Here is a 15,339-nt window from a genome sequence, read left to right on the forward strand (position 1 = left end):
TGTATTCAACGGCGTTGATACACACACGCTACGAAATATTTGGCAGACATGGTGCGGCGGTGACATGGACTTTAATGTTTTTCGAAACTTTTTTAGTCATGCTCAGTCGACCCCACATGGATTTGTAACGATAAATTTACATGATCCTCGGACACGATATCGTATCGGACTTGACCAAATATTCGGTTAAATTGTAACTAATTTTCATTGTAAATAACTTCTTAGCAGCAGGGGGGGCAATGACATCGACGCGGTCGTCGCTGTGTTTACCGGACGCTGACGACGCTGGGATCGGCTCGCAGAAACTGTATTAAACCAGATGACGTCACCGTCGTGTAGGATGGACCGTCGTCGTTTTTTTTTTACCGGGCGCTGACGACACCGGATCCGCTGAGTGCAGAAAGTATTAATTAAGCAAAATAACGATTGGACAAAATGTCGGATTCGCCCCCCCTGCTGCTCTGCATTTGTCTTTCATTTCACTATTTCTGAAACTACATTTGTCTTACTTCCATCTCTCTTTTCATAAGTATCATTTCTATATGAAACTGAACCTGTCTTATTCAACTCCAACTTTTTATTTATACTTCCATTTTCAAAATTTCCAACCACTCCTGAGTAAAATTTTTAAAAATTGTCTACTTTTGATGAAACTGTAGCAAAAGCTTGCTGATTTCACTAAAGATTTGTAAAAGAATACTTTGGATTTTTAAAAGATTTCAAAAACATGGGGAATTTAAATTTCAAAAAATAAAGTTTTCTGAAATATTTTAGACAAAATTAAAACATCCCGAGGACGAGCAACCCAATTTCTTATGTTATGTGTTTAGGCTCTAATAAACAGTAACAAAGAAAGAGTGAAAACAACAAGCTTTGAAAAATGTAACAAATAATTTATTTCCCTGTAAAAACACTGCATAAAAATGAAAAAATAAGAACTTACAGTTTTAAGAAATTAAATCCAGAAATAATCAAAGAATAATCCACAAATTAAATTTTAGAAGTCCTAGCAATTAAATGTTCTAATAAATTCAAGTTCAAATCATGACAAAAAAATCCAAAATTGAAGGCGATTACACCTCCACCCCACCATACTGACATGGATCCAGGGGTCAAAATGCAAAATATGTCATATGCACCCATATGTTATGCATTTTCAAGTTTAGATAGCATGCATAAAGTTTGATTAGAAAATATTTGAAGATGTAATTGTAGCTGCTCTTTTTGTATATATAACCCATGACCCCCTTTCCAGAGACAGTATGAGCAAAAGACACAGTTGACAACCCACTTGCAAATGGTTACTACAAGTGCAACACAACTACAAAAATTCATAAAATTCCACCCAGCAGTTGTGGAGAAGTGATAAAAGACAGACAGACAGAACACAGAGTATCAGCATGTTAAAAACTATACTCTGAACCCACTGAAATCAAATAACAGTACGTATGTTGTTAGCAAAGTTAGAAGTGAAATTGACTTTTAAAATTTGTTTTTTTCAAGGCTTTCAGAACAATGATTATCACCATGGTGAGCATAACATTTATTAAATACTTCATACAGTATGCTTTGAGTTTGTTTCAAATCAAATAAAATGAAAATAAAGTTAAAGTGAAAATTAATAAATAATTAAAAAGCAAGTTAAAGTGAAAATCAATAAATAATTAAAAAGCAAGTTAAAGTGAAAATTAATAAATAATTAAAAAGCAAAAGTGCTAAGAAATTTGTGACATTTCTTGACCACTGGGCTAGCCTAATGAAAAACTGTGCTAAAAAGCATTTTCTGTTGGGTCAGATCAAAGCTGTTCATAATTTTTTCAAACTTGTTTAAATTTTATTTAAGTTGCCTTCGGTTTATTGATTAGGTCAAAATAAGGTTTTTCAAGATCCACTTCTAACCATTTGAACCAGTTAGATCTAAGTAACTCACTGTACTCTGAACCAATTTGATCTAAATAACTGTATATACACTGTCAGAGCATTTACTGTACTCTGAACCTACTGGAATCAAATAATTGTATATATGAAGCAGTGCTGTCAAGAGGTTTCATAAGAGGGGGAGGTCCCCACATCTACCTCCATGGGGGAATTTGGGTAGGGACAACACCAAATGGGAACTGATGAGTGACATTATTATAAGGTATATGCATACCTAATTTGCGATACGCATTTAATGACTTTATATTGCTTCTTTAACAACAAATGCATCCTTAAAATATATCAAGTATCTTTATACCCAATTTAGTCTGCTGAGTTGGCAAATATTATTCTATGCTTCTTATCACTCTGCATTTACAAAGCCTCTGAAAACAGGAATTGGTCTTTATGACCCCCTTGTATCTGAATACTCATCAGTTTGTTTACCATTTCTGATTTTAAGAGCAGTGCTAGGGGCCCCAAGTGGCCAAGTGGTCTAAAGCGCTCACCATTCTGGATCACTGCCATCTACCTCTGTCTGCATGGGTCCAAGTCCAAGGCTCAGCCAGCATGGCTACGTGGGAAAGCCTGCCAGTAGCTTCTCGTGGGTCGGTGGTTCTTCCCTGGGTTTTCCAGGGTTCTTCCTCCACCAGTTATACTGGCCGCCATGTATAGCCTATCTTGTGCTGAAAAACGGCGTTAAACCCTAGAACAACAACAACAAGAGCAGTGCGGATTCTGTTTTGTGAACTAAGTCCCCTCTCACAATTTGCTGTCTGTAATAGGAGAACCACTGCAATTTTAGCCAATTTAAGTAAATTAGGGAACTAGTCCTCATGAAATTTGAAGATATTGTTCCACGATTTGATCATGTTGTCATTGGGATATTTCTGTTATAGGATCACATTTGTTGCAAGGCTCCATTCAGCCAAGTTTGCAGCCTTTATGAAGAACAGTGGTTTACCTATGCAACCATCATTAGTGAATGGATTATCTTTCTTATACTCTCCAAAGAAAAAAATAGTATCCTTCCCTTTTGGCTCTTTCCTTAACCAGTTGTAGGTTATCTTGTCTTGGAATTTCTGTTCCTTTTTTTTTCTCTTGTTCTCAGCCTCTGGTTCCATGTGCTGTGGACAAGGTACAGACATTTCCATGTCATTGGTTTCATTGGTATGTGTGATGTCTTCAGTTTGCATCAGAACACAAGAGCTTTCCTCTTGTTTTATAGTATCAACTGTAGCAGATGATCTTACAGTAAAGAAATCAGTTATATTCCATTTTGATGTTCATGAAACCCACTGCTCTATACAACTGTTATGGTTGAGCAATGGATCAGTTTCTTATACCCCTCTAAAAGACATTTTAATCAGAAACCTCTGATAGTTTCTGCAAAAAAATGCAGCTGATCTCAGTCATACAGATGCTTGTATTCAATTACTAAATCTGACAAAGTATAGCTTAATTGAGATCACTGCCAAATGGACAACCAAGAAGTAATATGACAAACAGTTATTTATAATTTTTCATCTTTAATAAAAATGAACCAAATTTTAAACAAAACAATAGAAACAGCACATATTCGGTAAAATAATTTGTAGGAATCAGAAATAATTTGCCTGACCTTTCCCAAACTGATTTTGAGAAGTTGTGAGACCAGCAATTTTTTCTATATTACACAAACCTGCAATCCCTCAGCCTGGCAGCATCTCTGTATATGTTATAAGAGCATTTACTGTTCTCTGAACCAATTATATCTAAATAACTGCACAAATACTGATCGAACATTCACTGTACTCTGAACATAAAGAAAACAAATAAGAGTACATATGCTGTTATAGTGTTTGCTGTACTTTGAACCAATTGTATGTACATAACTGTACATACACTATTTGAGCATTCACTGTATTCTAAACCAATTATACTCTAAATAACTGTATGTATGCTGTAAGAGCAATTATTCTGAACCTCTGTGAGGCTCACCAGAATCAAAATATTCTGATCTTGGAGAACTGATTACTCTGAACCAATCATTGCTTTATGTATAATTGATTTTTGTAAATGTAAAATGGATCCCCCACACTAATATTTTATAAAACTAAGATCAAACAACTTTGTGTGCTGAAATGGGGTTACTCTACAGATAGTAAGTACTGCTGATAGACAGGTGTGCAACGTGAAGTTGTCTGCATTTGCAAACTGCACAATGGAGAGAATGCTGGCATACCTGTTCCTTTCATGTACTGTGGCTGAAATTTCTTTGGACAATATTCCTGTGGAAACTGTACACGATCTAAGCACATAGCTAACCAAAATGGCAGCTCCCATGTGCTCAAAAAAATCAGCACGAATTAGTCTAAAGTACACTATCTTTAGCAGTTATTAAATTGGGTGAAAAGGAATTTTGCCAGACTAGACAATACCAACTTCTGAAAGTTAAACAAATGAATGAAAAAACATAAAAAGGAAAAAAAGTTATCAGCGCTTTCTTTTACAATTTACCTCTGAAGTCCAGGAAGTGAAAATGACCAAACGTAGATTGCAGTTTTATATGTGCAAAAGTTCTATACTCTATCACCCATCAATCATACACCAAAATAAAGTTCTTTGAACAATACCTAAGACATACAAGGTCTTTTTTTTTTTAAATGGCCAGTGAGGAAAACCTGGGAAATTCTTATTTCAATGACAATCTAATACTATGCAAAATAAAAAAAAATACATAGCACCACCTGCAATGGTTTATATTTGGGGAATAAAATGAAAAGCAAAAGTGTTTTCTACAATGATTTGAAGTGTCTTATATACTTCTGCATACAGTAGAACTTTGATTATCCGTCACCCTATTAACCGTCAGTCTCTGTTAACCGTCAGGGCATTGTATGTCAAAATATTAAAAACAAGTACAAGAACATATATAGATATTGTGATTTTTTGATGACCCAGTCTACTGTATAATATTTTTCATGTACATATTATATTATCTGGCTCTTCTCATATCCGTCATGGTCTCGGTCCCGCACCCTGATGGATAATCAAAGTTCTACTGTATATTATCTTCAATGTGCTTCAAAATAATGCAAGAAAATTTGAAGCCTTAACATGCATCAGATAAAAACTGTAGATCATACCAAAGACAAAAATCAAGTTAACTATGAATTATAAACTGTAAGCAAGACAGATTCTAAAGTCAAAAGTAGGGTATAATCTATTTGGTATACTTCTACAGAAAGTAGTTTGAAAACAAAATGCAAATTTGAATAGTCTAGTTAAAATACTTTAACAAGCATAGGAAAATACTATTGACACAACAAACCTCATTTGGATCATAATGTCCTTTTGGATTAGTGGCTGCCAAAATGGATGTCTTCGTGTTCAATTTACATACAAGACCTGCCTGAAATGTAGAATGATATGATTTGTAAATTTGTAATAAAAAATAAAAAAATTCTAATCAGTGTTGGAAAATTTCCAAAAACCCTGGAATGTCATGTTGCCAAACAATGCTATCTTACTGTTAAAAAAAATCCACTGTTTCAATTACAATGCAAGTCAGCTGTAACTTGCAAAATACAAATATTTTAAATAATTATTAACTGAGGCACAATATGATTTAGACTGCAATGAAAAGTATCAAAATCTTTTCTAAAATGAAAGAAAAACATTTTATTTTTTCTAATTTGTATCATGTAATTTTAACTTCATTAGATAAATGAAGTGAAAATATACCATATATGTAACATACATGCCAGATATTGTTATGCATATTTAATTTACATTTTTTGGTTGTTAGTTCTTTTGTTTTTTTATTATTATATGCAATTGTAAGGTAACATTGTATGATGGACTTAATCGTGTCCAAAATCAAGTTTATTTTCTACTTAACCTGAATAATTGATTATTTTTTTTATTCCATAAACAACTAATACATAGCTAAAATATTCTCTATGTGTATGTGTTTAATATCTGGATAATTATTATTAGAAGTAAATATGTTTATTTGGGTCCGAGTATAAGTTTTTGGAATTCGCCAACAATTTACCTGGTGTACCTGATATAGTCAAGGTTCTATATTATAATTTTATTGATAGATTTCTAATTATAGCTAATATTTGATTTTGTAAACATTAAGTAAGAACTTTCTAGAAGGTTATTTTCCATTAGGCAATGTTTGTTTTTTTAGAAAATGTTAATTGTGACCCGAGGTAAAGTGGAAGACTATATAATCTTGTTAGTGGAAAGATTATTATTCATTCTTGCATTAACATCTGGCAAAATCAAGTTTTATCACTGTTGTGCAGTATTTTGATGTGGGCAAAGCTAATTCAAAATATTCTTCCCTGGAAATATAAAGTGCTCTAAATTAATATTCTTGGACAAAGAGTCTTGGAGTCATAGTGAAATACAAACAAAATGCAAATCAATACTTTACAAGCCATCACAGGCAAATCAACAACTTTAGCATTGTACCTAATTTGGATTTCTACTGAAGTTTATTCAATACTTTTATATTCAAGACTTGTGTATGTAATTCTATGATTATTCTGGGATTTAATTAGCAATACTTAAAGTTCCTTTTTGTTCATTTTCATTTTGTATTCTAGAAAAATAAACTATTTGTAAATTTTACAAAGCTTATTGCCTTTCACTTTTTCTGTTACTTATTTTAAGAGCATAGACTCATAACAATGTGTAAAATGAGAAATTTATCTACCCATGCAAAAATTTCTAAAGAAAAAGAAATCCTAGGCTGATTGACCAACTTTACCAATTCCTTTTAAAGTAAAACAAATAAATTGAAATACAAAAATATAGATATTTATGCAGTTCAAAATCCAGCTGATTACCAATTAGCTGAGAGATGTGAACCTGTATTTTTACTTGTGTAGTGACACTGAGATTACAAGCCAGGTAACATGTGATGTCAATTCCTCAACAAAGAGAATACATCACTTAGTACCTGTGGCAGGAATGAACTAGTGCTTATGTTACTGAACTTCATTTAAGGAACAAACTTATGCTCAATATGAATTCATTTACAAAATGCTAATTCTTCATCAAAATTACGACAATAATTATATCAGTGAATACACACATTATGACAAACAATGAGATTTATCTCAGCTTCCACCAAGTCACACAATCCATTACTACTTGAAAAAGAAAACACATAGCTACTAACACAACCGTAATCAGTCAAACAGGGGTTGTTAGTTTGAACTCAGTCACATCGCTGGTTCAATACGAATTCTGGAGGATAGTCCTATCTTATCATTTCACTTTTTTAATCATGCTGTATTACACTAAAAATATTCATATCTATCTAGATCAGCTTAGTGTTTGTTTACATTTTAAGCTTAACATGCATTGTTCTTAAAATGGAAGAGTAACCTTTGTTGGTTGTTGTTGTTCTAGGGTTTAACGCCATTTTTCAGCACAAGATACACTATACATGGCGGCCAGTATAACTGGTGGAGGAAGAACCCTGGAAAACCCAGGGAAGAACCACCGACCCACGAGAAGCCACTGGCAGGCTTTCCCACATACCCACACTAGCCGAGCCTTGGACTCGAACCCATGCAGACAGAGGTGAGATGGCAGTGATCCGGAACGGTGAGCCCTTTAGACCACTCGGCCACTTGGGGCCACCAACCCTTGTTGGCAGAAGTGGGAAACAGACCAATAAGGATAGGCTTTGCTTTGTTGATTCATGGTGATACTGCTTGGATCAAGGAAGTCTGGCTTCAATAACTTATGTTTAAACAAGTGATGACATAAGTGAGAATTAGCACATGAATAATTATTGTGACACATGGCATAACTATTCTAAGTTAAGTGGATAAAAAAGCAAATCAGAGCCAACTATAACTGACCTTACATCAAAGTAAAAACACTTCTCATCAAATACTGGCATCTACAATTTCTCTGTCCAGTCTGGCACAAGTTTAGAACAACTTGGTTAAAATTTCATTTTTAAGTTTTATTTCACTATGTACTGATTTTTCAAGTCCTCATGCCATATTTTATATACGCTAGAGGGTTCTTATGTTGACATACGGTGACCAAAGAAGTGATGGAAACTTGAGTATTGATAAGCACCCACATATATGTCAGAACTCAGGACCACAGAAGTCCAAACTAAGATCACTGATATGAAATAAATGTTTCAAGGTGGCTTGATGCTATCCCTTTCATAGCATGTCCACTTACTTAACCCATTTTAAAAACACATGTTTCCCTAAATAAAGCAGATACTAGTTTAAGCAGTGTCTATACTTAGTGGAATTACTTTCCCAGAAACTGTGTAATCAGCCCTGTATTTATATTAGTACAATCTAACATGGCAGGTCATGAGAAGAAATTAAGTGTCGAAAGAAAACAGACCATTATGATTGATACAAACCTTCTTCATTGTCATGAGTATTGGAAATTGATCCATCTACAATTTTGTTCATTTTTAAAAAGATTCTGTAATAAAGACCATGCAAAAAACAAATATCACACTGGTGGACCTCCGGTTGTAACACTGCAGGGTAGAAATTTTTTTAATTCATTGTTGAAGTGAAGGAAATCTTTGCTGGAAATTATCAACTTATTTAGAATATATGCATGGAAAGTGTCCAGAACCATCCAGAAACATCTATGGAATTTTCTTTTTTGAAAAACAGTTGTTTGTAAAATGCTTAGGGTGTGAGAGGTTTACAGAAAAAGACATCTTGCAGGAGAAAGACTGCGTTGGGAGGGAGATCAAACATGATTGGAAGAAAGCAATATTTTTTGATGCGATAACTACTTAAATTCATGGTTACAGTGTGGAGAAGGAACAGTGAAAATTGGAATGGGCAGTGTCTTGGTTACTGATGCAAATAAAAACTGCAGAAACTGATGGTGTGAAATTGCATTATGTTTTAAAATGTGGCTGTAATGTAGATGAAAATATGGACAGTGCTAAGTATTAGAGGCGAGTATTGCCAGGAAAATGCATATATTGCAATACATCATGTTTGTACTGTATTGTGACTAACAAACTTGATGAAAACCCTGTGATTTCATGTATAACTCTGCAACACTGTAATACTAAATCTCTCCACAACAAGAGAGAATACTAAATCTTTAATGTCACTGGAAGAAACAAAGTCTTATAACTTGAAATAAAATGGAACTGGTTTTGTTTGTAGCATGTGAGCTTATTTAATTGTGTTTTTGAAACAAAAGATCAAACAACGAATGTTCGTCAAGAAAAATGTTTGAGTGTCCTAGCTGAATCTGTCAAGTCTAGAGTTACAGCATTCACAAAGAAGACATTAAAGTATGGTCTTTGTTTTTCTAGAGAAATAGCAGGATATCAACATTCTCTGCACTGACTGCTGCTCTTCGGCTTGAAACAATATCTCCAGCAAAATTTCAAAATTTGGAAAATGATTTGGCTTTAATCTGGCATTTTTGTCTTAATGGTTTTAAAAATATATCTGATGCAAGAACGTGCACTAACCCCTCAACTACTTTATAGAGACATGTCAAATGAATCCTACTACACCAGTCTTGGAATGTTGGTAGACCCAGGTTAGATAACATTTTGTGATGCATCCTACTTCTCTGGATTTGTAGTCACCAGGTACAAATCTTGCTGCCTAGTGTTGAACCTTCTTGATTCTGTCAACATCCTTAATGTATTACAGATCCAAGACAACACAACCATCTTCTAACACAAATCTGACTAGTACCAGACAGGCAGTGCGTCCACAAGTCTGCAGACATTGTCTGAGGTTTCATTTTAGAAATGCTAATGTTGTGTTTGCTTTCTTAGTCAATTTGGTAATATGAATTGTGGTGGTAAAAAGCTGATAATTCTTCTGATCCTGCCAAAAAGTTTACTAAATGCCTTGATTTCCAGGGCTTTCTCGGCAGCTAAATTTAATGTGTGTTAATAGCATCCAATATGTGGGTCACATCCTGCTTCTGATGCTGCTACAGCCACGTTTGAAACGAGGGAATATTTCAATTTCCTGGCAATTAAATTTCAAGATTGATGATGATGATCTGACATTTCCCATTTAAGTGGAGTAATCAGGAAGAGCAGACACTCCATTTCTTTTTCTTCCTGTATCACATGCCATTGTAGTTGCTTAACGCAGACAAGGGAATATTTCAATTTCCTGGCAATTAAATTTCAAGATTGATGAGGTTGATCCAACATTTCCCATTTAAGTGGAGTAATCAGGAAGAGTGACACTCCATTTCTTTTTCTTCCTGTATCACCTTCAGAACCCAAGATGTTGGAGAAAAGGCACATCCCTTTGGTCATGTCAATCTACAGAAAAAACATTGATTATCCAGATCTTTGGATCAAAGACGCGAGACAGTGGTTGGGGTTGTTGTATTTGACCGTGTCACCAATAGGTCCATCATAGGTCAATCCCATTGGGCACCTATCAAGTGAAAACCAAGGGATGAAGAGACCATTTCATTTGTATTAGTTGGTTTCTGTTGGATAAAGAGTCAAAACATCAGCCAGCTTAAATGGATTTATCACTGAAGACACCACTTTAGAAAATCCCAAAGAATACAATGGTCTGGGGACTGGCAGACAGAATGAGAACCAATGCCCATGCAGGTTCTCTAGACACCAATTAAAAGCTTTCAAAACAGTTTTCATCAATACAGTGTTTATATGAAAATAATCATCCTGAGGGGGCTACATTCCAATCGCATCCTGAAATGAAACAAGACTTGAATCCCCCCAGTTCTCTCTGCATCCATACAGATTGTGACTGATGGAGGCTTAACTTGAAGAGGTATTCTTGAAGTGAGTCCAGTGACGTTTCCCAACCTTCAAGATGGAACCTCATATTGTGACAACTGTGAAAGCTGGTCCAATGGTCAAAGGTTTAGCCCCCATTCTGACCAAAGAATTAGTGTAACAAGCGCCCATGAAAAGGCAACCCAAGATTAAGGCATCTGCTGCTACAATGAACAAAATCCAGCAGGCAATGGCATTCTCTAGTGAATGGATTGTTCCATGCAGGCAAGGAATCTACCACTGTACTAATTCAATTCTCATTCCTGGGTGAGATGTTCTGTTTACTGAGTTCCAGATATGTTGACCTAATCTTGAAAAGGTATGAGGTCAGCGATTTCCTTGTTGACAAGGAGACTGGGAATGAGTGTAACAAGTTATATGCCTGCTGTTTTGTGTAGTTTTTGTAGGCAAATCACAGGCAGGACTTCAGGAAGCTGTATCATGCCTCTTGCTAGTCCACACTGAATACATGGTATTTAGAACCCACTGTTGCATTCTATCGCAAACCCAAGTGTGGACAAGAGCTGACTGAATGTGCTTAGGTTGATGACCAAGTGCAGAGTGCCATGTTTGTAGCTGAAGGAACCCTAGGCAAAGTAGGTGCACTGAACATGATACAGAGTCCCCCAGAAACTAACTGTCGGATCGATATGTAATCATGGAAAATCTTCACCACTTGGCAGAGAAAGATTGGAGTGATGGCAAATCTTCCCCATTTGGCAGAGAAATACTGAGTCTTCCTCCAACTATGATCTGTGATAAGAAGGGCATGAAAGTTATGTCATTTCAGATAAGGAGGGTCATGTGGAAAAAAATGCTGGCAAAAATGATCTCCCTCCCTATGCCTCTTTTCCACTTGAGTTTGGGTGAACTGTGGTTTTCAACGGTTGTAAATTTGGTAGGACTGCTTCCCAGTCGCCTGTGCTCAAGGTACATCCCTGTGACCCTTACTGACTGCCTGAAAATCCTTCCTCTGAATCTGAGACTGAGAGATGAAATGAATGTATGCTTGGACCCTTGTGAATTCCATCAACCTGATCATTAAAGAGATTAGATGATTAAGGTTACAAGCACAGCTTGGTCTATGATGGTCTTCAAGAAAGGAGGAGGAAGAAAGCATTGCATCTCATACCACCAGTTTTAAGTTCATAGCTGCTGTTGTGGCCATGGCCATAGTATGTTGGGCCACTACAATTATGATGTTGTTGTTCTTGTTGTTGTGGGGTTTAACGCCATTTTTCAGCACAAGATAGGCTATACATGGCGGCCAGTATAACTGGTGGAGGAAGAACCCTGGAAAACCCAGGGAAGAACCAACAACCCATGAGAAGCTACTGGCAGGCTTTCCCATGTACCCACACTAGCCAAGCCTTGGACTCAAACCCACACAGACAGAGGTGAGATGGCAGTGATCCGGAACAGTGAGCACTTTAAACCACTTGGCCACTCGGGGCCCCCTACCTAGTAGTACAGAAGTACTTAGAAAAGAATGTCAAGGATGGCAGCTCACTCCACTTGCAACAATTTACGAGTTAGATTCTATTACTTAAATTAAGGCTCTCTTTGGGTGGCAATGACTTGAGGACAAGTGAAGAGAAATCTATTAGAAACTGAAGAACCGAGTTGGACATCATATGCCAGAAGTGTCAAGAGGCACTATGCAGGTAAGATCAATCTATGAGAGTGCTTATATAAACTGCAAATTTTCCACAAGAAATGTCTAGCAGCACTATGCACAGGATTAGAAGTGAAATTCAATTTTAAATTTTTAACATTTCTTAAGATAATTGCAAGATTTTTAAATGTTTTGCAGTCCAAGACAAAAACCAGTTGCAAAATTATCTCCATAGTGAGCATAACATTCCAAATTTGATAAAGCACGCTTTGATTTTGTTTCTAAATAAAACAAAACTAAAGATAAAAGTGAAAATAAATAATTGAAAAACAAATAAATGCAAGTACTACGAATTTGTGCACTTTCTCAACCGTTAGGCTATCCTAATGAAAAACCATGTCTAAAAAGGCATTTAGTGGGATCAGGGTTGAGTCATTAATCATTGTTTCATATTTTTATGTTTTTAAAAAAAATTAGGTTTCTTTCAGTTTTATTTAGACTTTTTTAGACTTCAAAGGTCAAAATGAAATTTTAGGTTTTTTGAGGTCCAATTCTAACCCTTTATGCAGGTTAGATGGATCTTTGAAACTGTATAGACTAGATGTTGTCGCAGGAAATGCCTAGAACTATGCATGTCGGACTGCTATATAACTGGGTTCATGAACTGGGTTCTTTGGTACTGAATCACTAAGATGGGCATTATATGTAGAAAGTGCTTAGTGGCACATAGCAAATTGTGGAAGTTCATATTTCTGGTGGCTGTTACTATAGGATGGAGTGTGGCCATGGCCCACAACAATCTGAGCTATATGGCTCAGTCTGGTCAAGAAGGAACATGGCAATATTGGCAGGCATAACATTGTTCCATTTTTGAGGTTGGGACAGACTGCAGGATATTGACCTACATAGCCAGTCCATAATTCTAATATGTGAGACAGTAACTTAGGCTGTTGTTGCTCTCTATCTCACACCCCAGTAAATGTTACAGTTCTGAACCTTTGTCTGGAAGCTGTTGATGTTTTCATCCCTCAAGGTATGCTTCTGTGCCTTCCCCTTTAGTATCCGTAGAAAAGCCACCCATTGACTTCTGTACTTAATATGCAGTCTAACATGTATTCAAAGAAGGACAACCAGAGACAACTACACATATAGAATGTGGATGTTAGTCTGGTCTCATCAATCATCTAATTATGCAAGAGAAAAAAGATCAGACAGTCAATATTTACACATAATGTGGCATGCATCCTGAATTATGAATTTAGAAGTATTCATGCATAATTACACACTATGATAAATATCTGTAAAACAGGCACACATGGCCTGTACAGGTAGAGAATTAGAGTGTCATTATTAACACCAAGTGAATGCTAAGATAATTAATTCTTGTAATAAATTATCTGTAGGAAGGACAATTTTTGACTGAACATAGAAAACTTACATGTACAGATCGGAACAAGGTGGAAGCTGTACAGTAATACAAATGAGTTTTCTAATACATGCAAAACCCGCACATAAAAGAGCACTGAAGCATCATTATTATTATGATAAAGTAGACACTACAATGTCCATTGTGAGCTAATGTTACCTGTAGGAAAGACCCAATAACATTATATACAATTAAAATCAATAAAATGTCACGTATACAGCTATGAAGTGGATGCTAAGATTAGAAAATAGATGAAACTTACCTGCATGTATTCAGATATAGCTGAAATTTATACACAATATTAAATGGGTTTTCTATATCATAAACCAGACCTGTGCTTCTTTATATGATCATAGCAATACTATGGGATGCCATTACTACCTGTGCAGGTATGAGCCTAAGTATGTGAAGATGGCAAAGTGACAACGCTGAGAAGTCAGAAATTTTGTTGCTGACAATAGAAAAAAAACAATGTTTATTGAAGGAGTATACTTCTCTTGGAAGTTGAAACTCCTTTAACTTGTTTTAAGGTAGAAACTTCCAAAGTGCTTGTATGCTTTGCAAGTCTCCCTGTCTGTAGACAGCATGGTACTCGGCACATGCTTAAGTAGTAACTGACGATTTAAAATGATTGGTGCCAATCCCAGTACCAAGAGGAGATCACAATCTGTCACCTAGGTCTGCTTTTCAACTAAAACATTTTAATCTGGGAAGGCTAGAGTTGCAAGGGATTAGTAGTAGTTCTAAGGCATTATGATCAGGTAACATATTTAAAAAAGTGTGTTTCTGCTCACATGACTGAAAGAAAACGTCATATCCCACCATGCGCTTTTAAAGTAGTGGGCCTTCTTGCCAGAGTAATTCTGTTCACCACTTCTTCCGAGAACTTTTTGCTTGTGAGGGTTTGCTCCATATGTGCCTGGTGTGCATGCTCAGCATCTATGTTTATGGATGGAAGACCTGCAGACATAATTGTTTTGAGCAGGCTGGGAAAAGGCAGAACTTTCCAGGTAATCTCTGATGCTAAGTTCAATAGATTGTTGATCCATGACTGATTATTGAAGGAGTATTGACTGCTTTTGGATCTGGTACATGATTTTATCAATTTATTAATTTTTATTCATGGCTGTAAACTGAACAGATTATCTTTAGTTGGTGGTGTACATGCATAAGATCTGTTCTAGGATATTAAATAATGCAAAACTGCATAGGACCTGTAAATAGATGCTGATGTATGTCTTCACAGTTACTAATAATAGAATTATCAGTAAACATGTTTATAAGATCTGGCCTTTATCCCATTGGACAGAATGGTTAGCTGGTATTTTCAAAAAATAAAGCCCTCTCCGTTATGGATCACTGCCATCTCACCTCTGTCTGCGTGGGTTTGAGTGTCAGATTCAGCCAATGTGGGTATGTGAGAAAGCTTGCCAGTAGTTTCTCTTGGGTCGGTGGTTCTTTCCGGGGGTTTTCCCAGGTTCTTCCTCCACCATTAATACTGGCAGCCATGTATAGCCTATCGTGTGCTGAAAAATGGCGTTAAACCCTACAACAACAACAACAACAACAAAGTGTTTTGAAATA

General features: G+C 35.9%; 1 protein-coding gene across 2 annotated transcripts in view; it reads right to left on the bottom strand.

Moving 5' to 3' along the window:
* LOC149787822 (DNA helicase MCM9-like) overlaps nucleotides 1-15,339 on the bottom strand; it is a 198,334-nt gene that overhangs the window by 60,863 nt on the left and 122,132 nt on the right. For both annotated transcript variants that reach the window (XM_089974035.1, XM_089974037.1), the window contains one exon: nucleotides 5,231-5,311. In XM_089974035.1, the coding sequence (XP_089830161.1) occupies nucleotides 5,231-5,311 (81 nt within the window). The remainder of the gene's footprint in view (nucleotides 1-5,230; nucleotides 5,312-15,339) is intronic.

This window comes from Sinohyriopsis cumingii, chromosome 11 (assembly GCF_028554795.1).
Source record: "Sinohyriopsis cumingii isolate HCF-2022 chromosome 11, ASM2855479v2, whole genome shotgun sequence".
Taxonomy (NCBI): domain Eukaryota; kingdom Metazoa; phylum Mollusca; class Bivalvia; order Unionida; family Unionidae; genus Sinohyriopsis; species Sinohyriopsis cumingii.